Source organism: Arabidopsis lyrata (genome assembly GCF_000004255.2).
Source record: "Arabidopsis lyrata subsp. lyrata unplaced genomic scaffold ARALYscaffold_4, whole genome shotgun sequence".
Lineage (NCBI taxonomy): Eukaryota > Viridiplantae > Streptophyta > Magnoliopsida > Brassicales > Brassicaceae > Arabidopsis > Arabidopsis lyrata.
In genome coordinates, this window is record NW_003302552.1 from 10098494 (window position 1) to 10125502 (window position 27009).

At 37.3% G+C, this 27009-nt stretch overlaps 1 protein-coding gene and 1 long non-coding RNA gene across 2 annotated transcripts; one reads left to right on the plus strand and one right to left on the minus strand.

Moving 5' to 3' along the window:
• Positions 1-1833: 1833 nt before the first annotated feature.
• On the minus strand, positions 1834-4043 carry LOC110228940. Its single transcript, XR_002332445.1, has 2 exons — positions 2148-4043; positions 1834-2072 (listed from the first exon to the last, which is right to left on the minus strand). It is a non-coding gene; the product is annotated as an uncharacterized LOC110228940 (long non-coding RNA).
• Positions 4044-18224: 14181 nt separating this feature from the next.
• Positions 18225-21591, plus strand: LOC9316893 (probable inactive receptor kinase At2g26730). The gene is made up of 2 exons (XM_021028294.1): positions 18225-19854; positions 20592-21591. Exons 1-2 carry the CDS (start codon positions 18546-18548, stop codon positions 21257-21259), a joined length of 1977 nt encoding a protein of 658 aa, XP_020883953.1. The 5' UTR covers positions 18225-18545; the 3' UTR covers positions 21260-21591.
• Positions 21592-27009: the final 5418 nt, after the last annotated feature.

The window sequence follows — 27009 nt, forward strand, 5'->3', positions numbered from 1 at the left end:
GACTATTGGACACGAATTAGCGTAGTGCCAAATCTTGTTACATAGTGAACATCGGATCACCGGATCCCCGTATGGGCGGTAGAAATGACACCACCTCGGGTAGTGACCCATCTCACCACACGTGTCGCAATATGGCTACCACTATGCAGGTGTTGGAATCACTGGCGCCTCTGTATCAGTCCTCGGGGTATCTCCCCGTCTGATAGTATCATTCTCCTGCAAAAATGCTGCAAGTGAAGTCCGAGAGGGAAGGATAATTGAACGACGGCACCACGGGCAATACCACCGGCTCACTTGGAACAATCTGATCCTCATCATCATCTAGCACCACTACCAGAGAAATAATGGTTCCAAATCCGGGAAGGATAAGATATTCCTCCCACATAGTCTCATCCGTCTCACGCTCGGATTCAACCATTTTGTACTCATCCAGGTCAATGGTTGGAATAGGTGCCTCCATGATCTCTATTTCATGATCAGAATTGTTCGTAAATGAAGATATTATACCACCATCCTCGCGCGGTCCGGTCTTGCTCTTGAGAGTGCTCTGATCTATCACCCTCCACAGTGCAATCGGAGAAACCTCACGATCAAGCGCTAGAACACTAGGTCCTGCCTCAACATTCCACTGCGACAACTCCGAGAAACTTGCCTCCATAATAGGCCGATACTCGAACCTGTCCAATGGTGGACTAGAGACACTCCCACCTCTGGATCCACGACCACGGCCTCGACCGTTTCCCCGTATCACAATCTGCAACACGAAATAAAAGGTAAGTCTTAAATCCCAACTACTTAATAATAAGCAAATGATCATACCAGTTCCTAACAGCTGTTGTGACACATTTACTCGATAAAACGATAAAACATGATTTCTCATGAGCATAAATTAACTATGCTCTGATACCACGCTTGGAACACCCCCGAACTGTCCTAGAAATAAGAACGAATCGGAAGCGTCACGTTAGACCTCCGCAGCTAGTCAGCCGAAGCTCACAGATGAAAAACCGCTAACCTAAGTCGACCAACCGCAAGAATATTTTCCTCACGTTCGTGGCCTAAGGCTTTACAACCTGTTCCGCGAATGCGAGTTGTGTTAGTCTTTGACTAGACTAATAATATCATTGGTTTAATCATTTCCTTTATAAATTTTGAGTCTTTACATAGTATAATATATGAGTAAAACATTACCAAAGCTTGTATAACAGGTCGTTATTTACAAAGAGATGTAAAAATCTAAGCTGGTTGGTCTAATGATCATTGCAGCCTCTAATGGTTTTCCCGCTAAGGTTTCCTGCAAAAAACTAAAAGGGTAGCATCATGAGTAATCTAAGATTACTCAGTTAGTCCGGGGTTTCTATGGAATCACTCTTACCATTACCCAAATCCCAAACTCAAATAACCAAGCAACGGAACAAACAAGAAGCAATAAGACTCGAAATAAACAATGCAAGTACTTGACGATTCTATGAACATGCTTCTACTCCATTTTAGTTTAGGCCTCTACGAATTCATGTCATCCCAGAGGCAATGCCTTACATTCCTAGACACGTAAGTCTAAAAGAGATCTGCATCCCTTATACTACATCGTCATGTTGCGCCCGGTCGGTTGCAAGCCAGCCCTGAGCCTTCGTAAGCCATAGCATTACGGAGTTGCACGCAACGCACAGCAGACGGGTGGGATAACTTGATTCGGCTAATGCTAGTTAGCTATTCAATTCCATCTAACAACAACAACACAAACAAACAATTGAACAACATAACGGTTATGTTACCGAAAAACGGGTAGCATAACGGTTACGTTGTCGGAAAACGGGTAACATAACGTGTATATTAAAAATGAACATCATGCATTAACATTATAACTCAACAAGTCAAACAATCACAAATATCACTAAGTATCATTACATTAACCTCTATTAGTAATTTCATAATTAAATTGAATGAATAAACACCTAAACATGTGCTACGACATATGTACCGAACTTACCGGAGATCCACTCATTCTCGGGAAACGACTCATTCTACTACTCCTTGGTTCCATAGGTATCTCACTCATCTTAAGCAGTTATCTAACACATTATAACCTACTTAATTAGAAACTAATCGACGATTACTTAAAACTAAACTAAAATCGGAAAACTTACCAACTTTCGGAATCGGAACTTTTCTCGGAATTTTTCTCGGAACTTCTTCTCAACACTACTAAGGTCGTTTGTTATTTTTAGTTGAGAATTTCAAATGAACGATGAGGGTTTATATAGGGTTACTAAGTCGGTTTTTAAGCTGCTTCGCAACCACCTCGCCCCTGATCTTGCCTCCGACGGCGACATGTGTTGCTGAGTCACCGCTTCCGGTGGCGACACCCAGCAGCTTCTGGTGAAGCAGGCACGCAGGCAGCAGGTGTGGCGTTACCTTGAACGGACACGGAGCAGAGCACACGTCTGCACGGTCCGAGCAAACTTCCTTCACGGTCCGAGCACACGTCCTCACAGTCCTTGCACACGTCCTCACGGTCCAAGCACACGTCCGTACAGGCCGAGCACACGTCCGCATGCCGTACATGCATCGTACCGGATGGTCCGTCGCTCGCTGCGGATCGATTAAGCATCGTCCGCGGGTCGTCCGTTTTGGCCAATTATGCATTCCTTCGTCCCAAACTCATTTTCTCTCGCCCAACTTTTATATCCCTCGCCCAAAAACCATTTATTCTCAATATCCATCCTTAACTTTGCCCAAGTATGATAAATCCAACCACCTTACCTTTCAGTGATGGCCTTTCTGAGTTTCCGACAAGAGTTTCTCCTTATAATCCTAACGATCTTACTATCTCTTCCTTCAAGCTTCCTCGATGCTTTGTCTAACTTTTCTAGGACAAGTCTTTTCTTAGCTCCATTCGATTCCCTTATGGTCTTTTGGCTCCGATTCATCTTTTGGCGTTAGCCTCCACTCGGCCTAGTCATAGTTTAGGTTAGGGGCATTACATTCTTCCTCTTCAAGACTTATATGTTTCTTTCTCTCACAAAATATAGATTCATAAGTATGTAGTGAATAAACTCTTCTCTGGACCCATAACGGACAAATTACTAAGCATTCCAGAATTCCTGTAAGTTCTCTTTAATTTGTTGCATACTAATACTATGGAGGCATTTCAGGTTCTTACAGTTGCTCTGTGTATAATTTGGTGATCCATATCAATTCTCAGTTTTCCTCTTCTTTTTGTGGTCTTAATATTGATTAAAATTGCTGACGAAAACCTTATTATAGGCATGTATGTATATATTTATACAGTTCAGAAGCACTTTATATGATTGATTTTTCTTAAGCTTCTTATAATAAGGTTTATGTATGCTATGTTGATCTATTAGGCTCCTATCATGGGTTGGGATTTTGTGTTTTCTTATTGTAGGTTTGTTACATGTGAAAAGTTTGATGCATGGATGTGTTATATACAAGTTTGTGGTTTTGGAATCCATCTTTCCTTAACCTTACATGGGACTTGGTTTAGATACATTAACTGGCTATAGTCATTTTTGAATTTTTTCAATGTGCCTTTTTAATCAATCGCAATCTTTAAGTTGCTGGTCTCTTCTTGCAGGAAACCTCGATTGTTTATTCGACTCCAACTCTTCTGTTTAATCTGTTAACTAATGCAGTGTAATAGTTGTTTGTGTTGCTTGGCTAAGACAGTGGCAGTGGCACCATTTCTGTTGAACTACAATGGAGCATGTTTTCGACAATATCCTGGTAAATTCTAAACTACTATTCTTCTGAGACTAAATTATGCTATGAAGGTCTTGCGTTAGACTAGTATAATTTCAAAAAATTTGGTTTTGTCTTTTTCGTAGACTACACATGCTAGTGGATTATATAGCTACAAGCAAGCTATTAAGGTAGGGTTATACGAGAGTTTGGAAGTTTTGTAAGCTTGAGAGCATGGGATCCATCCTTTGAGCCCTAAATATCGACAAAAGCTCTATCTTGCATTTTGTATTTCCTTTGACAAAAAAGAAAGTTGACATCGACATTGACTATTTATTCTTCTGGTGTACGTTTACTCAACCGGAATTTACCAACACATTAAAGGACTGGCTTGATGCAGATCATGGGACCACAGTAATACATGTCTCTTTTCACTCGCAAACTGTTTTTATGGTAAAACCAGCAAACAAACTGACAACATTCTCATTTTTAGGAAGCTAAAAGACCCCTTGAAGACTTAACAACCCGGATCTGCCTACATAATCTATGGTAACTAGAGACTAGTGCTGCTTTACGAGAAGATAAACACAATTTATGAGGTAAGTAATGTAAAATGCAATTATTATAGTCTCTTGTCTTAGTGTTATTTGAGCTCTAGAAGTTAAGTTGTGCAGATGAATTGTGAGTACAAGTTGCGAAAGCAACGAAGAAGAGTGGAAGAACTTGTCTGCAGAACGAAAGGCTCCCTAAGAAAAGGTCTTGTCTTATATCAATTGTTTGAAGCAATGAAAAGTTCAAAAAAAAAATTTAAACTTGTTTGCGTACTACTGAACAAGGAGAATGTCACTAGGTTAGTATCTTACACTTGACAGATTTGTGTCTTTTGCTATTCTTACCAATGAGGAATATAATGTTGAATGTGGATTGTGATCATTACTTCAACAACATAATTACTAAAATAATTTTCTTTGATTCAGATATGTCTTGGAGTCTGAGCATGTGAAGAAATTCTTTGATTACATACAGCTTCCTATTTTACACCAAAACAGAAAAGCAAACTCATAAAAACTCCTCCACGCTGTGATTCTCATGATCAGTTTGATACATATATGTCTAAACTTATTTGAAAATTGATGTCTCTAGTACGGAAAAGCCTTTCTCTGGGCAGGTGGCATACGGAAAGAGATTCGCAACCGTTAAGAGACATGAAGCTAACCGTTAAGAGACATGAATGCATATGGCAGTCCCGCTACACCATCTGTTACCCTTAATCCACTATCACCAACGGTTTAAGGCTTCCCAAGGGTTTCTCCAGCACACTGGAATTTTTCTAAGTGTTTTGGGTCTGAGGAATCAAATGGCGAAACTGGAATATTTATAGGCGAGGTAAGTCGATTACGGAAGCAGAAGGTGGTTGCGTGCATACGGCGTCACAACACATGGCAGGGCAGATGTCGATCACCGGAGCCGTGCAGACAAGAAGATGCTTTCGGACGCTACCACCTGTTTTAACGGATAAACTTCACCCTAATAGATAAACATCACCTTAATTGGATAAGTTTCGACCCTAAATGGATAAGGACGACTAGGGATTTGAAAAGCTTCAGCCCTGATTCAATATTGGCCGTCAATTCCCTTAAGCTAGCAAAATCAAGTATTTGCCACCGATCCGCGAGAACACTGATGCGGCAGTTTCCGTCACCGATGTCTCAAGTAGGTTGATGATGCCGCTTTCTGCTAGGTCTATAATAAGTGCTAGGCACAGGTTTATAGAGCATATTCTTATACTCTTAACGATCCGTGTTCCCTGCTGACACTATCCATCAAACACGGTACCTACTTGTACTAGACTACCCCAAATGAACTCTCCTCGACATTCTAAGATTTTCCCTAGACCAAAACTAAGGTTCCTTAAACTAGATTATTTTTCAGGTCTAACCTAGTGGTTTCTCGACTTATCTTAACAAATTTTGCTGATAGTCGTGCCTTAGCTAAGCTTGCCAGTCTGGTGGAGAATCATTTCTTTGCTTGTCGACTCGATCTTAACTTATACTCCTTGCTCATGACTTAGCTTACAGAATGGCTGAACTAATCATGCCTTTCCTTGGCTTTATTTTGTGCTCTGATCGGCGGGTTAAATTGCACATCCATCCGTCCGAGTCTTAGGCACAGTCACAGGTATTACACCAAGAGAAACCAATATTGCATTTAACTTCACCAAGGAAAGGAGGTTGCCAAATCTTCCTTTTAAGTGATGAGGTTTTCTTCTTAATGTCATCCTGAAAATGCACGAAAGACCATTCTTTAGTATTATCCAAAGCTTTTTGTATTAAGATATTGGGAGGTACATGGAATCCTTCAAAGAGCAAGCAATTTGTGATTTTCCACAAATGCCACAAAATCCAAGCAAATGCTGAATTAAGTTCTTCATATTTTTTTCCATATTCTTTAAGCTAAATAGATGATACTTATTTTCAAATTTTGAGTTACCAAATTCCAAAAAAGCGATGAACTGTTAGAAATTAAAGGGCCCAAACTTGTCTTGCATAAGGACAAAGGAACAAGCTGTGATTAATACATTCAATCTTTGCATCACAAAACATACATCCATCAAACACTCAAGATTTCTCTTGTTCTTAATCTGTATGTAAACTGCAAGAGCCCCTTTATGAGCTTTCCAAAGAAAGATTCTAATTTTAGGAGCAGTTTCAACATTCCAATGATATGGTTTAATATTTTATGTTTTGGTATTTTTTTCTAGCATTAAGGCAATTAAGTAATTTCGTTTTTATAGTAAAATACGGTGTTGGTGTTTTCCTTTTTAAAGAGTTTGTAAGGATCTTATATAAAGACCTCTTTGGATTAATAAGAATTCAACTTCCAACAATTAACCTAATTCTCTAAGAGATACTTGGGTTAAAAGGAAGCTTTGCTTTAATTAATCTCCTGGTACTTTCAAGCCATAACTACGAGTCCTATAACTAGATCTATGTTGATATGAGCCAACGCCTTAGAAGTGAGAACAACCTGAGCTTGAATAGCTGAAGGATTGGACAATGGTCTAGAATATCGAACAATTCTCTAGCTCTCATCTTGATCTAGGATGTCGTAAATCTCATTCAATTCAGGTCTCTGGTTTCTATTCCTTTGAATCTAAACAACTTGGGCAGAGAAATATGCGTCCCCATTTGCTGGATTTTCATTGTTATAATAATAATAATCTTATTCCTCTTATTAAAACTTCTCGATATTCATTAGCAAACTATATTTCTTATTCCTATCTATCTCAGCCTTTGGTGCTTTTATTAATATCATCACTAAAACAAAATTACCACAAAAGTATTCGGAAAGTATACAAGGTATGGTTAATGCTATGGGAAAGGAGATTGGTGCCTTTGTAAGGACAGAGACTTGGAATATATGTGACTTACCTCCTGATAAGTTTGTCATGGGTTGCAAATGGGTATTCACAATCAAATATCATGCTGATGGAAGTATTGAGCGACATAAAGCACGCTTGGTGGCAAAGGGATATACTCAACAAGAATGAATAGATTTCATAGATACCTTTTCACTTGTAGCAAAGATGGCAACAATGAAACTTTTTCTTTCCCTCGCACCTAAAATGCAGTGGTCCTTACATCATCGGACATATCCTATGCATTTTTAAATGGTGGCCTCGATGAGGAAATTTACATGAAATTTCCACCAGGTTATGCTGAGCTCCAAGGAGAAGATGTGTCTCCAAATGTTGTTTGCCATTTACATAAGTCGATTTATGGTCTCAAACATGCATCCAATATAATGGTTCATCAAGTTTTCTACAATATTGATGGGTTTTGGTTTTGAAAATTTCATGGTGATCACACATTGTTGTGAAGAAATTTGGAGAAACATTCTTGGTATTTTTGGTGTATGCGGATGATATATTGATTGCTAGCAATGATGATGATGCAGATTATGATTTGAAGAATCAATTGAGTTCTTCATTTCAGCTACGAGATCTTGGTCCTCCTAAGTTTTTCCTTGGCATTGAGATTGCCATGAACAATGAAGGAATTACTCTTAGTCAGAAGAAATATGTTCTTGACTTGCTAGAGTCTACTAGTTTTCTGATTGCAAACCTTCATCCATTCCCATGGAGCCGAATCATAAGCTTTCTTGTGATGGTAGTGATCTTATTGAAGATACTAAGCAATGCCACAAGCTAGTGGGGAAGTTACATTATTTGACAACACAAGACCCGATATTACCTTTGTTGTTTCTAAGATTGCTTAGTATTCTACTGCTCCAAAAGACATTCATCTCAAGGCTGTTCATAAGGTTTTACGATACTTGAAAGGCTTTATTGGTCAAGGTTTGTTATATGGAAGTGATGCTAATTTTGATCTTCGTGGTTTCTCTTATTAGGACATAATGTCCCACATCGGAAGTTGTAAGGGATCCTAAGTAATATATAAGGGATATGGGCCACTCCACTCATTGCCAATTGGTTTTGAGTTGGAAGCCCATATTCTAATATCTCTAACTCTGACTTGGGTGCTTGTCTTGATTCACAAAGATCTGAGACTTTGTTTTGCTGTATTCATTGGTCAGTCTCTAGTCACTTGGAAATCGAAGAAACAATAGATTGTCTCCATGAGTTATGTAGAGGCTAAGTACAAGGCAATGAGTGCGATAACCATAGAGTTGATTTGGCTTAGCTACCTTCTTACAACTCTCAGAGTTCCTTTCAATCCACCAAAATATCTCTACTGTGATAATATGGCTGCTCTACAAAATCGTTTTGAAGCGGTAATAATATAATTTCTCGGGTTTTTGCCCTAATGTTTACTCTCTTACTCTGCTATAGGGTCGTTCCATTTTATAAGATATTCATAAACCTAATTCCTTTAGAAATAGAGGTGGCATGCATTAGTGAATCTCTTTCCGTTAAAAAATCACATTGGAGTCGGTCACCTCTTGTTCTCTTTTTTTTTTTCGATGTCGAACCATTTTAGTATATTCCATTTCTCTTAGAATTAAGAATAGGTGTCATTGATCTAAATCTCATTTTTCAAATTTCCATTTCTCTTAGAATTAAGTGAGTGCATTATCTCTCACTTAATTCTAAGAGAAAAAAAAAAAAAAAAAAAAAAAAAAAAAAAAAAGTGAGTGCATTATCTTTAGAAAGACAGTTTATTGTGGTCTTTGGTAGAAGCTTCCCAAAATCTTCGAAGATGAAATGTTCACGTTAAAACTTAAATGTATTCAAGTGGTAACCAGTTATCCTAAAAGGAACCGAGCGTGCCACTTATGTTACAAGTGAATTAAGGAGATATCCAATTGTCGAATTTATTTTAGTTAACAGCTTCCCCTGACTCATTTTAATTTCTATTTTAGAATTTATGTTGGTCAATTTGTATATATTTTCCACTTAAGAGAATTGACCTATTCTGCCGTTGTGATTTCCAAAATCATACCCATATCCAGTAACAGATTATGACATATGACATAAAAATGTCATATTATGTCACATTATCGTTGTTGGCTAAGTCGACATTGCTTTTAACTTTTTAAATGAGAGACGTCGTTTATTTATTTTTTATTCTTTTAGGACCCACGTCATCTTGTAAGCACGTTTGACGTAATGCTTCATGCTTTATATTTGTTCAACTATTGCGCTCAAATATGGGAAAAGGGAAAGAAAGTACCTAACCGACTTTATCAAAAAATAAATACATAAGCGAAACATCAATAGACACTAGGAATTATCAAAATCTCCAAATCCCAAAAGGAAAGGGTTTATCTCAAGCAAAAACTCGGCTCTATATAAACTATCGTAGCCCCTCTTTAAATTTTTCTCACGAAACAAACATATTACTTCCATAAGTAACTAATCTCTCTCAAACTGTTTTCTCTCGTTCCGAAGCTAAGAACCAAAAACACATTCATGGCTTTGGTTGAAAACATGTTACGGATAAGGATTGTTTTCGATTAATATCTTTAGTAAATATTTTCTACTTGGGCATCAAGTTTTATGTAACTATATATACTCTTTACTTATCAAATAATAAACACAACTTTGATAACCTATTATCTAAGATTTACATGGTATCAGAGCTAGATTCCAAAACCCTAAAATTCTAAAATTCTAAACCGTCACAAAATTGTGTTTCTCTTCCACGAAGAACACAAATTTTTTTTTCTTATTTTTCTACATCTACCTCTCTTCTAAACTATGAGTGGAACTATTGTTCCTGCTAAAGAATCAATAACATCTTCTCCATACTTCCTTTCATCTAAAGATCAACCACACCATGTTCTTACATCTTTTCTTCTTAACGGGAAAACTATGAGCAGTGGGCTAAGATTGCACGCAACAATCTCGCAGCCAAGCACAAGCTTGGTCTTATTGATAGTTCTCTTCTAAAACCACCTTCTGATTCTCCGGATTACCAACGTTGTATACAAGTCAACTCGATGTTGTGTGGATGACTCTATGCGAGTCTAGACCCCAAAATTCAGAAAGCCATCTCGTTCGTCGACAACGCGAAAGTCTTATAGGACAATCTTCGAGTTCGATATTCTATAGGTAATGCTTCTCGTGTTCATCAAATCAAATCATCTATTGTTGGTTGCTCTCAAGATGGACAAGATGTCGCTGAATATTTTGGTAAGATCAAGGTTATGTGGGACGATCTCGATGATTATGAACCATTCATTGACTACTGTTGTAGCTCTCCGACTTGCCCTCAACGTATCAAGCAGCAAACACGTCGAGATCTCGAACGCATACATCAATTTCTCATGGGCCTCGACGCTTCTCGATTCGGTACCACATGTACCAATATTCTTAGTCGCCTTAATCGCGACACCGAGATGACTCTTGATCAAGTGTATTCTGAAGTTGTTGCTAAAGAAAGACATCTACTAATTGCTCGGTCCAAAGAAGAACGGATAGAGGCAGTAGGATTTGCTGTAAAAGCCGGTGTTAACGCCATCGCATCCGTCACTCGACTTAGTCAAGGACCGTGCACTCACTGCGGACGCACCAATCACTCAGTGGATACATGTTTCGAGCTTCACGGCCTACCCAATTGGTGGATAGAGAAACATGTTACTCCTCGAGGAAGCTCAAGTGTCAAAACAACTCGAGGAAGAGGATGTGGTTCTAACAGAGGAAGAGGTCGTGGTCGTAATTCTTACCAAGCTAACAACGCTCAAGTTGCTTTTGAAGATGAGTTCTCCGATCTGCCCGATGTGAGCAAGGAGACCTGGGCTGCGATTAAGGGTATTTTGAAATCAGAGCATTCAATGAGCCACGACAGACTTTCCGGTAAGCGTTCTTGTGTTGAGTTCTTACTTGACTCCGGAGCGTCTCATTATATGACTGGAGACGATGATCTACTCGTCGATACCCATGACATTCCTCAAAGTATTATTTGTTCTTCCCAACGGGAAACACACGTTTGCCATTAAAGAGGGATCGATCACGTCCAGCTTAATCATGTTCTTTATGTCCCCGATCTCTCCTGCACTCTTATTTCTTTATCAAGACTTTTACGCGAAATGTCTTGTTATGCTTTGTTCACTAATAAATTTTGTGTTATACAGGACCGCACTTCGAAGATGCTGATTGGCGTAGGTAAAGAGAGAGATGGGGTTTATCATTTTCGTGGCGCAGTTTCAGCAAATGTTAATCATGTCAAGAGATCCACAAGAACTCTTTCGCATGAGCGTTTGGGGCAGCCATCTACGATGATTCTATCTAGTTTTTTTATTTACTTTAGACAATTTTGAACATCATAGTAGTGATAGTAGTGGTTTTTGCGAAGTTTGTATTCAAGCTAAACAAACAAGATCGGTTTTTCCCGAAAGCACTAATAAAGTAGACGCATGTTTTTCTTTGATCCATTGTGATGTCTGGGACCCTACAAACTCGCTTCTACTTGTGGAGCACACTATTTCCTTACGATTGTGGATGATCACTCTCGGGCTGTGTGAACTTATCTTATTCTAGCTAAAAGTGAAGTTGCGGTTCATCTTAAACAGTTTGTGGCAGTGGCTCTTAAACAATTTGGTAAAAAGATTAAAGTCGTTCGTAGCGATAATGGGCATGATTTTCTTAGTCTTCGTACATTTTTCAAGGATAATGGTATTCACCATCAAACTTCATGCGTATACACTCCTTAACAAAATGGCAGAGTTGAACGTAAACACCGTCACATTCTCAACATGGCGCGTTCTCTATTGTTTCAATATGATCTTCCCATTAAGTTCTAGGGAGAAAGTGTACTCACCGCTACATACTTAATCAACCGTACTCCTACTCCATTACTTCAAGGTAAAACTCCGTATGAGATTCTTCACTTTGCTCCTCCAAAGTATGATCATCTTAGAGTGTTTGGTTGCCTATGTTTTGCAAAACGACACTCCTCTAGGCATGATAAATTTCAAGAGAAAGGACGAAAGTGCATCTTCATGGGCTACCCTCACAATAAAAAAGGTTGGCGTGTTTACGATATGGAGAACAAGATTTTTTTTGTCTCTCGTGATGTTATATTCAATGAAAACACACTTCCATACTCACAAGCGCAACAATCTGATTCTCCACCTGCTCCACCCGTCGTGCCACTCTTGTTAACAGGGGGAGTGACTCACCAGAATCGGCTCCGTTGGATTCTTCGGACAAACCACTATCTACTAATGAGCCGGTTGTTGTTACTTCTGATGATGCTTCCGATGATGTTTTTGTTGATAATTCTACCGACTCTGACACTCCTCTACCTGTCACGACTGACGGTTTTCATATTGGTACTGAACCGCTAGGTAGAGGCCATCAAAAAAAATGAAATCTGTTTGTTTAAAGGCTTATGTTACTTACTCTGCACGTCAAGTTGAAACCCTCGTCTCTCTCAAGCCTACGTCCACTCCAACATATTCAGGTACTAGTTTCTATCCTTATTAGAATGTCCCACATTGCTTGGGATTAAGATCTTTGGGTAGTATATAAAGGATGTGGCAATCCTTAACTCTTGAGCTAGCTTTTGGGTTAAGTTAGGCCACATTCCTAATATGGTATCAGAGCCCAAGGTTGGCCCAACAAGCAAATTCCCACAAAAATGGTTTCCCACCTATGTGGCCCATATAAGTGGCATGTCTTGTTGTATTTCCGAGATGTTGGGCTTGGGCTGTTTCCCGTTGGACCGTTTCCCACCCACATCTCGAGGAGGCCTATTAGAATGTCCCACATTGCTTGAGATTAAGATCTTTGGGTAGTATATAAAGGATGTGGCAATCCTTAACTCTTGAGCTAGCTTTTGGGTTAAGTTAGGCCACATTCCTAATAATCCTATAACACATTATGTATCATGTGACAAGTTTAGTTATTCGCATCAAAAAATTTTGGTAGCTGTGACTATGGTGGATGAACCGGGCACCTATATGCAGGCAGTTCAAATTCTAGAACGGCGTGAAGCTATGCGAAAAGAAATTGATGCTCTGGAACTCAATGAGTCTTGGACACTTGAACGTCTTCCACATGGTGTCAAGGCTCTTGGTTCAAAATGGGTGTATCGTCTTAAGTTCAACTTGGATGGTACGTTTGAACAATATAAGGCGCGTTTAGTAGGACTCGGGAATCATCAAAAAGAGGGCGTGGATTTCTCTGAAACTTTTGCTCCAGTTGCTAAGCTGCAAACGGTTCATACTATTCTCGGCGTTGCCTCGGTTAAACATTGGGAACTTCACCAAATAGATGTTCGCAATGCTTTCTTACACGGCGATCTCGACGAAGACATATACATGAAACCATCTACAGGTTCTCTTGTCTATAAGCTAAAGAAATCAATCTACGGTCTCCGCCAAGCTCCTAGATGTTGGTTTTCCAAGCTTTCTACTGCTCTACTCGACTATGGTTTTATTCGCTCTCACAAAAAAAACTCACTCTTTACTTACTCCTGAGGAGCTGTGGTTCTTCATGTTCTTGTGTATGTTGACGATTTAATTGTGTGTGGGAATGACTCGGCGGTCGTCTCGTCGTTTAAAACCTATTTGAGTCGCTATTTTAAGATGAAGGACCTTGGCTTGTTGAAATATTTCCATGGCATTGAAGTAGCTCATGGACCTGATGGGATTTTTCTCTCTCAACGCAAATATTGTCTTGACATTATTGAGGAATGTGGTCTCTCTGGTGCTCATCCCGTTGATACACCGTTGGAGCAAAATCACAAATTACTAGTCTCTACAAGTGAACCATTTGAAGCACCCGATCAATACCGTCGTCTAGTTGGTCGTCTCGTATATCTTACACATACTCGGCCCGAGCTGAGCTATGCGGTGAATATTCTTGCCCAATTCATGCAAGTTCCGCTTATAGATCATTGGGAAGCTGCGCAGCGCTTAGTTCGCTATTTAAAGTCATCACCAGGACAAGGTATTGTATTGTCTTCCATGGTTCCACTTCAAGTTAATGCATATTGTGATTCTGATTACAATTCTTGTCCAAAAACTCGTAAGTCTCTTACTGGATATATGGTCATGCTTGGTGATTCACTAATTCTCCTCTTACATGGGAGACAAAGAAACAGTCTCGCGTCTCTCTCTCCCCGGCTGAAGCTGAATATAGAGCTATGGCTATGACTTGTAAAGAGCTTTTGTGGTTAAAGGAGATCCTCTTTTTTCTTGGTGTGGAACACTCTCAGCCTATGCGTTTATATTGTGACAGCAAAGAAGCTCTTCACATTGAAACTAATTCGGTGTTTCATGAGCGGACAAAACATATCAAAACATATAGAAAGTGACTGCTTACACGACGTCACAGAAGTCACTCACAATGATTTCGAGTTGTGTTAATCGTCTAAACCGCTAAGAAGATACAAAATCGGGTCTGACTCAATCAGTCTAAACAAACTGGGACACTAACACTTCATATGCGGAGTTCCTGTACACTGCAAGAAGGGACAAAAACTTCAAATCCATGTCTTACCGGCCTCGTTGGGTCCCGTCGTTGTTCTGGTTCCCGGACCGATCCAATCACCAAGCTCTTCTGCGTCTCCTACATCATCTCTGTTGGCTAATTCACCCGTTAATAATGCTCCACATAATCAGTTGGGACCATCACCAGCTCCACATAGCGCAGCTTCAGACTCCAGTGTTTGGATAGGATTCAGCAGCTTCATATCATTACTTACTCTTTTGATCGTAGTTTGATAGATTCATACACGTTTTGTTTTAATTTTTCTTTTGATCTTAGTTTGATACGATCTTTATGTATATCATATTTTCATAATAGCTAAAAACCACCACAAAAACAAATATTAGGGGAATCTAACATATTTCATATATATATATATATATATATATATATATATATATATATATACATTTTAGAAAGATGTAGATTATTTTGGTATTCAGTCAAACTTTTTTACTGCCTTAAAATCTGTAAAATATAAAAGTATGAAGGTAATCAAGTTCTAGCAACATAGATGAAGAAACTAAATTATAAATCCCTAAATTAACATCATATTTCATTCCTCGTTTTAAAGACTTAGTCCTTGAACCCCAAATTCAATAACTACTCACATTTGGAGTCTAAAATTTATATGTGGAAGTGGGATGTGTGGGCTTTGTTTATATGTTTTACTTTTATTTGTTGATCTGATAGACTTAAAAGATGATAAAAGATGATCATTATGTATAATAAAAAGCAGTGTTCTAAAATACGGCCGTGTACGGTGGGAAGCCGTACTGTATTATGGCTATACAGTTGCTTAATAAGGTAAAAGCTATACGGTCCGTATATACGGCGATTATACGGCGTATATACGGTGAATTCCGCATATACGGAACTTTTTTTTAAATGCTCAAAAACAAAAACTATGTCATTTTATTAATGTTTGGAAAAATGATTTAACAAAATTATTAGTTTGACTCTCAAAAAATTAATCATAATAATTAACTTTAAAATAACTTTATTGTCATTCTTTTCTATTATTTTTATGCTTACTAGTTATTTAAAATTTCAAAATATTTTGTAAAGTTAAAAATTTTAATTTTTTTTGTATTCATGTATAGGATCATCATGTTACTATATTTATGGTTTATTGTTATTATAATTTTGTAACTATATTTGAATATCTTGCCAAATTATATATATATATATATATATATATATATATTTAATAAAAAATATCCACCATATAAACGGCCGTATATACGTCTATACACTATACGGTGCTGTGTCGTACGTCTAGCGTATAGCGTATTTTAGAACACTGATAAAAAAGTTTAAATCTTTGTGGTAATAGAATCTATATATACATTTTTGGATGACTTTTAGCAAATAAATCCTGGAGTTGGAATGTATTTACGGATGAATGCCATTAGCATTAATTATTTAAATTTGAAAAATATTAATTAAAGATATTACCAACATGATTTCGAGAATCATAAATTCATATCTTCCTTAATTTTCTGAGTCATTAATGTGATAATCTTTAGGAAATATTTCTCTGTAAAAAAAAAAAGAGAAATTGTTAAAAATGTCCCTTTTTCAATACCCCTTTTCAAAAATGCCCCCTTTGAGAGTCCATTTTTAAGTTTGCCCTCTTTTAATTTTTAATGACTATTTTACCCTTATTTGAAACAAAATTATGTCCACAAAATACAAAATATTTTTTGGCGGGAAAAGTGATCCCGCAATTTTCCCGCCAAAACACTTGTAAAAACCTTTAAAAAACCTTGTAAAATTTTCCCGTAAAAATTTTTCCCGCCAAAAAATTTTCCCGCCAAAAAAAATTTTTTTGCGGGAAAAGTGATTCCGTAATTTTTTTTGCGAAATTTTTTTGGCGGGAAAATTTTTGGCGGGAAAAATTTACAAGGTATTTTAAAGGTTTTTTACAAGGTATTTACAAGTGTTTTGTAAGGTTTTACAATGTATTTTAAAAGGTTTTACAATGTACTTTTAAGGTTTTATAAGGTATTTATAACTTGTAAAACCTTATAAAAAACTTGTAAACCCTTATAACTTGTAAAAACCTTATAAAATAGCTTGTAAAATCTTATAATATCTTATAAATACCTTGTAAATACGTTGTAAAACCTTTTAAAATACATTGTAAAACCTTATAAATACCTTGTAAAAAACCTTTAAAATACCTTGTAAATTTTTGGCGGGAAAATTTTTCCCGCCAAAAAAATTGCGGAATCACTTTTCCCGCAAAAAAAATTTTTTGGCGGGAAAATTTTTTGGCGGGAAAAAATTTTACGGGAAAATTTTACAAGGTATTTTAAAGGTTTTACAAATTTTTACAAGTGTTTTGGCGGGAAAAATTGGGGGATCACTTTTTCCGCCAAAAAATATTTTGTATTTTGTGGACCTAATTTTGTTATATTTCCTTATATATTTATGATATCTTTTATTAAAAGAAGGGTAATTTAGTCATTTTGTACATAAAAGGGGTATTTTTAAAAATGGACATCCAAAGGGGGCATTTTTGAAAAGGGGTATTAAAAAAGGGGCATTTTTGTGAGTCTCCCAAAAAAAAATCCACATTAATGAAGGCATTAAAATCGACACTAACAATTAAATTATTTAGATATTCAATTATTTTAAGATTCTTATATCTTATTTGATATTTTTTTTTAATATCTCATTCTTTAATTACTGCGTTTAGAATTTATTGGTTGTTACCTATTTTTTGGTGAAATTTATTGGTTGTTACTTAATAAGTAATTATGGTGCATTTATTTTAGTTAATATCTAATTTAAAGGATTTGTTTTCTTTTATTATTAATAAACGAATAACATGTATAGAAATAAAAGATTTTTCTTGCGACTCCATAATAAAAATATTAAACTCTTATTTTCTACATTTCTTACACATAATATCCTCTTATTCAATAACAAAAAATATATATTGCATATTTTTAAAAATATTTATAATATTTAAATTATATAAAAAGTTTGTAATATTAATATTATTTCAACTCTATACAAATTTAATATATATGTATATATATCTTATGGGAACCATTTAAAAGAAATTTTTAAATTGACTTGAATTATATAGCTTTTAAATAAAAGTATTATTAAAAAGAAAAATAACTAAATGATGTTTAATTTCACGGGACGGGTAATATGATGGGACGGGTTTGGGTTGATATTTATAAAAGATAGTATACCACGGGTGAAATCCTAAAATTAACAATCAAAATAATCTATCAAACAAATTACATTTTGATTTTTTTAAGAAAATATAGCCCCGCGGTGTACCGCGGGTTAAAATCTAGTGTACAGTACAACTTACCCACTAATCCTAATGCCATAATTCAGTAGCAATTTAAATAATTAAATAAATAAATTTGGAAATTTATCCAACTGTACTTCTCTTCGAAGATACTACTAATCAAACTTTAAATTCAACAAATATCATCAAAGCCCAAAAATTCAATTGTTTCCAGCTACGTGTATTAATAGCTTTAATGTCGAAAAAGAAGTATTTTCCATGAAAAAAACAAAGAAAAAGAAACTTTACTTTTAATATTTTTTGTCTGAGCAAAAAGAAAAATAATATTTTGGTTTTAACATATTTGTCCCTCGTGATAGATTTGATTCGTTCTCCTTCTCCTTCATAAAAGACTTCACGATCCCACACCTCTCCACAGATACACACATATTGACTCACACACATCCCTCTCTCTTCTCTCTCCAAGTCCAGAAAACCAAAAATGGGTTCTTGTCGGAAAACCACTTCTGGTTTTCAGCAAACCCACTTGTAATAAAACAGACAAAACTAGAAAGAAGCAAAAGCTTCTTTTTTTTTTCTTAGTTATTTTCTCCAAAAAAAACCCCCAAAATGGCATCAATTTCATGTGTTTTGAATTCTCTACTCTCGATTCTGCTATTGACTCAGCGAGTCAACTCGGAGTCAACCGCAGAAAAACAAGCTCTCCTCACTTTCCTTCAACAAATACCTCACGAGAATCGTCTTCAATGGAACGAGTCAGACTCAGCTTGTAACTGGGTCGGAGTCGAATGCAACTCGAACCAATCCTCAATCCACTCTCTCCGGTTACCCGGAACCGGTTTAGTCGGTCAGATCCCATCAGGCTCGTTAGGTCGACTCACTGAGCTCCGAGTTCTCAGTCTTCGTTCTAATCGTCTCTCTGGTCAGATCCCTTCAGATTTCTCAAATCTCACTCATCTCCGAAGCTTATATCTTCAACACAACGAATTCTCCGGCGAGTTTCCGGCGAGTATTACTCATTTAAACAACTTGATTCGTCTTGATATCTCATCTAACAACTTCACTGGTTCGATTCCTTTCTCAGTCAATAATCTCACTCACTTGACTGGTTTGTTTCTTGGTAACAATGGTTTCTCAGGGAATCTACCAAGTATTAGTCTGGATTTAGTCGATTTCAATGTCTCTAACAACAATCTAAATGGTTCGATTCCGTCTTCATTGTCAAGATTCTCAGCTGAATCGTTTACTGGGAATGTAGATCTCTGTGGTGGTCCGTTAAAGCCTTGTAAATCGTTCTTTGTGTCTCCGTCGCCATCTCCGTCGTCGATTATTCCTGCTAAACGTTTATCTGGCAAGAACTCAAAGCTTTCGAAAGCTGCGATTGTCGCAATAATCGTCGCTAGCGCGCTAGTGGCGCTTCTTTTGCTAGCTCTGCTTTTGTTCTTATGTTTAAGAAAAAGAAGAGGAAGCAAAGACGCGAGGACGAAGCAGCCGAAACCGGCGGGAGTAGCCACAAGGAATGTGGATCTTCCGCCGGGAGCTTCGTCCTCGAAAGACGAAGTAACGGGGACATCATCGGGAATGGGAGGTGAAACAGAGAGGAATAAGCTTGTTTTCACTGAAGGAGGAGTGTATAGTTTCGATTTGGAAGATTTGCTTAGAGCTTCAGCTGAAGTTTTAGGTAAAGGAAGTGTAGGAACTTCGTATAAGGCGGTGTTAGAGGAAGGTACCACGGTTGTTGTCAAGCGGCTTAAAGATGTAATGGCGTCGAAGAAAGAGTTCGAAACACAAATGGAAGTTATTGGTAAAATCAAACATCCAAATGTGATTCCATTGAGAGCTTATTATTACTCTAAAGATGAGAAACTTCTCGTTTTCGATTTCATGCCTACCGGAAGCTTATCTGCTCTTCTTCACGGTTTGTGTCTATTCTCTTGCTCAATTTTGTTCAATTTCATTGTTAATACACTATAAGCTAGATACATTGTGTGAATATCTTATGAATTGTAGTTAAGATAGATAGAATCTTGATTAGGTTTTGAGTTCCTATGGTTATAGTCTAAGATTTCGAACCTTAGTGAGATTAGGGAGTGATGATTTGATGGTATTCATCTGATGGATACTAATGTGATTATGCTTTGCTGGCAAGAAAAACATTCTTATTACACTGCATCACATTCTTTAGATTTTTTTATTTGTTGAATTGTGGTAGTTATAGCTGGAGTTGTTATGCAATTATTAAAATAGAAAAGGTGTTGCCGACATTGTTATGTGTCTGTCTGGTAATTGTCATAATAATTTATTTCATAATTTTGCTTTTCTCTCACTCTTTAAAGATTGGAATAAAGAAAAAGAAAAAGACTCTTCCACATGGGCTTTTCTCATCATGCATATCTTAAACCCTTTTCCTTGAAGTAAACTTTTGTCTAAATGAGTGATGGAACTGAAATGTTTTAAAGAACCTTTAATATATGAATGTTTTCATTTACTGAAACTGTTTTTACAATTTTAAGCTTTAACCTAAGTTATGATGGGAATTATAATGTTAAGTTGCAATTTCTGGCTAATATTAGGAACATTTTGGTCTTTTGAAACTGTGTTTACAATTTGAAGTTAACCTGCAATATCTGGCTAATAGCTTTGTGTTTGTTTTAGGGAGCCGTGGATCAGGGCGAACTCCGTTAGATTGGGATAACCGGATGAGAATAGCGATAACTGCTGCGAGAGGCTTGGCCCATCTTCACGTTTCAGCCAAATTGGTACATGGAAACATTAAAGCTTCAAACATCCTACTACACCCAAACCAAGACACATGCGTCTCTGACTATGGACTGAATCAACTGTTCAGTAACTCGACTCCACCAAACCGTTTGGCGGGTTATCATGCTCCTGAAGTTCTCGAGACTCGGAAAGTAACTTTCAAATCGGATGTGTACAGTTTCGGGGTGTTACTGCTCGAACTATTGACAGGTAAATCGCCAAACCAGGCATCACTTGGTGAAGAAGGCATTGATCTACCCCGATGGGTACTCTCTGTGGTCCGAGAAGAATGGACTGCTGAAGTATTTGACGTTGAGCTGATGAGGTACCACAACATAGAGGAAGAGATGGTTCAGCTTCTTCAAATCGCAATGGCTTGTGTATCAACGGTTCCTGATCAACGACCAGTAATGCAAGAAGTGTTACGAATGATTGAAGATGTGAACAGAAGTGAGACAACAGATGACGGGTTAAGACAATCGTCTGACGACCCGTCAAAGGGATCAGAAGGTCAGACTCCTCCCGGGGAATCAAGGACACCGCCACGGTCCGTCACTCCTTAGCAAATGAATGGGAAGTGATTAAAAAGAAAGCAGCTTTAAGTTTTTCTTGTTTGTGTTCACTTTTTTTTTCTCCTCAAAAGGAGATAAAGAAAGGGATGAGATAAGTAGTGTGTGAGGTCTTTGTTAGGTGTGAAGGTAAAGCAAAAAAGACTGGACCGTCTCTGCATTTGGACCAATTTCTACAAGATGGCATCTCCCATCTATTTTTTTCAGTCTTTCGAGATATTCTAGTGGTTATTATTATTTTTTCTTTTATTTGTATTTTGTGTTTACATTACAGATTTAAATCAAAGTTCAATCTAAAACACTTCAATGAAACTCTTTTTTAGGTTCTATGCATTAGTCACTAATATTAAGCTTTTTGAATAGATGTTAACTTTATTCTTTAGTGAGCTTACAATATTATTGACATAAAATGATTATAAAGGAATAGTTTGGATGTGAAAAATACTGATCTATAAGGTCAAAATATATAAGAATATACATTATGAAAAAAAAACATATATATTTAAAATGCGAAATAAAGGTTATATAACTGAAAATAAATATAGATTGCCACTAAAATTTTGAATCCTAGTTAGGAGTCAAAAACTAGGGCTGCGATTCTGACCCGAACGGTTAATTCGGTTTCGGTTACTCGGTTTTCCGGGTTATTCGGAAAATAAAACCTATTCCGAATCGGACCGACTAATAGTTCGGTTCAGTTCGGTTCGGACACGGTTTATTTGGTTTTTCTATTTCGGTTTTTCGGTTTGTTTGGGTGTTAGAAAAGAAAAAAAAAGTTGTAAAAAAATGGTGAAAAGCAAGAAGAAACGACGATGAAGGAGAAGGACATCATCAACGAAGTCTTAATCTCGTCAAGTCTTAATCTCGTCATTTCTGGGTTGAAATCTAACACCACAAAGAACAGATGCAAGAGGAAACTAAAGCAAATCAAATCCAACCATCAATTTGAAAACATTTAGATGACCAATCTAACCCAGAAATGAATCGAAGAAGAAGAATCGTGATTGACGAAGGAGCATCACGTTGGCAAGGAAAAGAAGAAGAAGAATCAAAGAAAAAGAATAAGAGAAGAGCATCATCAATGAAGAAGAAGAAGAGTGGGCGGCTAGAAATCTAGGTTATGTTAGGGTTTTATTATTTTCGGTTCTCCTGAACCGAACCGAAAATCTCTGTTAACCGAAATAATTTTGAACTCTTACCGATCAGTTATAGTTATTTGATATTAACCGAACCGATTTGTCCAAACCTCTGTTCGGTTCGGTTCGGACAAATCGATTCGGTTCAAATTCCCAGGCCTATCAAAAACAATCAACAATGAAACCGTGAATATACTAATCAACCATATAAAAGTAGAACTAGAAAGAAAGAGATCTGGGTCGTATTATTTGAACATATCAAGCTACTAATCAATCATATGAGTCATTACCATATTATAACTTGGAAGAATGTCGCATAGTATGTAAAATCAATCATATGAGTTTATCTGCACAATAGATACAACAGTTCCAACCTCCTACATAATGTTTTTTGTCGAACCTCCTACATAATGTTTTCGTACAAGTTTTTTGGCATAGTTAGATATTCATATAGTTTTAAGGAGATGATATTCCGGAAAAAAGAAGAGAGCATAATCTAATTTAATAAACATAAAATCATCATGGCGGATTTAATTTGGGATTGACCCACTTAACGTGATCCTTATAAAATAGTTGTAAAGCAAGATATTTCAACACATAACATCTTTAACAAACCAGAAAGATACTCGTCTTATAAATTTTCAACATTTCTAACATTTTATACATGCTAGGGATTGATCCACGTATTGATTTTTACACATTTAGCTTTGTTAGTTTTCATCACTGTACCATACTTTCAATTAAGAGTGAGCTTTTTTACATTTGCATTTAAAACAAGATAACCAAATCCAAAAACAGTTTCCACTTTGAAAAAGCTTGCTAGTAAGTCATTATATATCAATATGATTATTTCAAATACTAATCTGTTAATAATTATAAAACCATCCTATTTAGTTGGTGGTTGCTGATAGTAGGATTTTTCTGTCTAACAAGTATCAATCCCTAATACACATGCCATTGTAGTATATTAGGTTTATCAATCCAATCTCAGTGTGACTGCAAGCATTCAAGGTATGCACAGAAAAAAAATAAGTCAAGCCAATTATGAAAGGGTTTTGTGTGTTTCTATTGATCCTAAGCAACCAATTTAACATGCGAATACCGAATTCGAAAGCATAAGAAAGAGAACTAAACAGCAAGTAAACAAGAGCAAGAAGTAAACTAAAGACCAGAAACTATCATGCATAAGCTTTGGAAAAGAAACTAACAACCTAACAATGCAGAAAAACGATCTAGGCCTAACAGGTCGAGTAGAGCAGGTCGAGCTAAGCAACATAAACTAACAGAAACAAGATTTAAACAATCAATAGAGATAAAAGGTCTTGAGGAATGGGGTAATCGATTATAGCAGTCTCCTTAGTCTATCTAGGTGGTTAACAAACTCAATCAAGCTATCCCTAGACAATAGATTCGAATACAAATCAATCCACTCTCGTGACAGAGATTCTCAAGCTAAATCACTTTCATACTCAATTCTCATTGAAGAAATATAACCTAGCAGGCATTATGATTCAATCTAATATAGTCAATAAGCATTCTAAACATCCAATCTCTTGGGCTAGAGTATGCAAATCTCTGGAAAAGTTTGTTCAGACATTTCATCAAACACCTCGTGGGCGTGGAAATGTCAGAGATCAATTTCCAATTGATCAGAGAAGAAATAGCATTAAGATCTACTAAACCAGAAGGGAAATCAAGCAATTCTACACTTAACCACCTAAATATACTAATGATCCCACACCTAATCTAACCAATCCTCAAGAACCCTAATCCACTACTCAAGAACACTGAAGAACATCATGCATAAAAACCCAGAAAATTGCACAAACCCAGAAATCATTGAAAAGCAAGTATGTTATAGAAGAGAAGGAGATCTACAACTTTGATGAAGAAACGAAATCCAAAAACTCAAAGATTCAATGGGAAAAACGATTACAAAAACTAGGGTTTTTGAGAGAGCAGCGGAATATCTGCTGGGTAAAAAAAATATCCGCTGGATAATAGCGTGAACCCTTATTTATAGGAATACTAGGTTGCCCTAATTTGGCTACAGGACAAAATAAGAAGTCGGCGGAGCACCCCCTCGACGTGAAGTCGAGCCAACCACGTCGAGCCCGTGTGATTCTTCAAAGGTAGCTCCTTCTGGCGTCCTACTTGATGTGTCATCGAGTCCATGTGGTCGAGTCTGCTCCCAGGCGGCTTCCTGGCGTCCTACTCGACGTGAAGTCGAGCCATGACGTCGAGTCTGGTCCTGGGTGATCTTGAACGACTTCATTCCTCTCCAACTCGATCCCAAGTCTAGCTCCAAGGTCGTGTTGGGGCCCTCTTTGCTCCATTAAGTCCCAAATAAGCTCCAAAGTACCTGAAACTCATCCAATATGCAACATGCTATGCCATGCAATGCAAATCGTACTAAGTGATGAAAATGTTATGAAAAGGACTCTGGATGCAATGAAAGAGAGATGAAACTTAACTAAATGTACGAGAAAAGTGTGCTTAAAAGCGGTAAAATACAGAGACATCAACTCCCCCAAACTTAGCTATTGCTTGCTGATAATAGGTTTTTTCAAAGATCAATTAAACCTAAAACACTATCGTGTCGTTGTAGTATTTTAGGGTGTCAATCCAATCTAGTGTGATGCAAACAGATGAGATATGATCAGAATTTGCTAAGTCAAGCCAAGCAGAGAGTTGTGGTTTTTTAACAGTCCTAATGCGAAATAACAGAAATAAAATGAAACTGGAATACAAACTAGCAATAGCAGGCAGTTGAATAACAAAGCAGGTAAGATAACAGGCAATCAAATGGATGTGAGATTCCTAAGGACAGGGTAATCGAATAGCGTGGTCTCCTTAATCTATTTAGACGGTTGACAAAACTTCACAGAAACTATCCCTTGACAACAAGTTCAAAAGCAAATCAATTCACCACCGTGATAGAAATTCTCAAGAAGAGCTAGACACAGACCTAATCACCATTAGCGATCTCTAACTAAGCAGGCAATATCGAATCAACTTGTTAAAGCCAATACCCGCTCTAAATGGCCAATACCTTGGGATAGAGACGAGTATCTCTGGAATTAGTGGATCAGACATTCCATCAAACACCTTTTGGGTGCGGGAATGTCTGGATTCATTTTCCAGTTGATCAGAAAGGAACAAGCAATAAGCGCAACTAATCCAGAAGGGATTCAAACAATCTAAACTCAACCATCTAAATCGACTAAAACAACCACGACTACTTTATCCCATCCTCAGAAATACAATTCACTACTCAGACATAATAAAAAACAATAGCAATGAAACGATTGAAAACATGATAACAAGAAATGATAAAGACTGAAACAAAAACTGAATTATAAAATACTTGAAAGCAAATACAAAGTCGCAGGAAGAACACACTGCGGCTACGAAAACAAGTCTAGGTAAAAACTGAAAATAAAAGACTGGATGCCCTAGGGAAAACCCTTAGAGGCTGCTTATATAAGCGAAAAAAAGTTAAATAAGGAAAGTTCGGGATAGTGGTCTTCACAACGAGACTTTGCGATCAAGCATCTGATGGGCTGAAATGGGCTTCCCTGTGATCGAGTGAAACTGATCAAACTGGGCTTCGGGAACTCCGTCTTGCGATCGAGTGGTCTGTAGTGAAGACGAGATGGAATGGTCCAGCGACCTTGCGATCGAGTAGATGATGTGAGGTGGTGATCGAGTGGTTTCTTCAGCTTCTCTTCTCTTCCGTATGCTCAGCTTGTCTGGTTGAGTGAGGAATGAGTAGATGGGCTTCTGATGACAAGGTGGTGATCGAGTGGTGTAGAGTGGGTGATCCCTCCGGGCTTACGATCGAGTGAAACTAAGCTGCTGGCTTCTCCGGGGTTGTGATCGAGTGATATGTCCTTCATGACAGCTTCTGCTCGATCTTGCGATTGAGTGGTTTCTTCTGAAATTGCTCCGGGGTTGCGATCGAGTGCTTTGGCTGAGGGAGTGATTGAGCGTTCTGAGTTTCTGTTCTGTTTCTCCTCTGTTTGAACTCCAAAAGCATCCAAAGTACCTGAAAACAACCAAATATGCGATGCACATGCAATCCTAATGCAAAAACGTCCTGAGTATGCAAAACACATTAAAACGACTACTAATGAGATGAAATGTGATTGAAACAATGACAAAGTGATGAAGAATGAATGCTTAAATCATGCAAATTATAGACATATCAACTCCCCCAAACTTAGTCTTTGCTTGCCCTCAAGCAAACAAGAAAACATATGCGGGAGGAGAGGTTTGAAGTTGGGGACTCAGAACCAAAACATGTGATGAAGTAATTAAGCTCAATGTCCAAGTTAATAGTTCTAAGATGCGAGGTGAACGACTTCTACTTAAAAACTTTAGCCATGCTCTGTAAAGATCCAACTCACACTCAATTGCATAATGCGTCAAAATCAACCAATCCCTTTAACATTCATTAAGTTCAAAATCATGAATCAAGCTGTGCAACGTTAGTGAACTCGTTTGGCTAAGGACAGGTTATGAGACAAAGATGGTCCCTTTAAGGTGGTTCAGATTTTAATAACAGGGGACTCTCAATAAGAATAGACTGAGCTTTAGAAGAATGCT

Coding starts and splice junctions, on each gene's coding strand:
- LOC9316893 (XM_021028294.1), top strand. CDS start 18,546: ATGGCATCAATTTCATGTGTTTTGAATTCTCTACTCTCGATTCTGCTA. Junction 19,855..20,591: donor CTTATCTGCTCTTCTTCACG/GTTTGTGTCTAT, acceptor TGTTTGTTTTAG/GGAGCCGTGGATCAGGGCGA.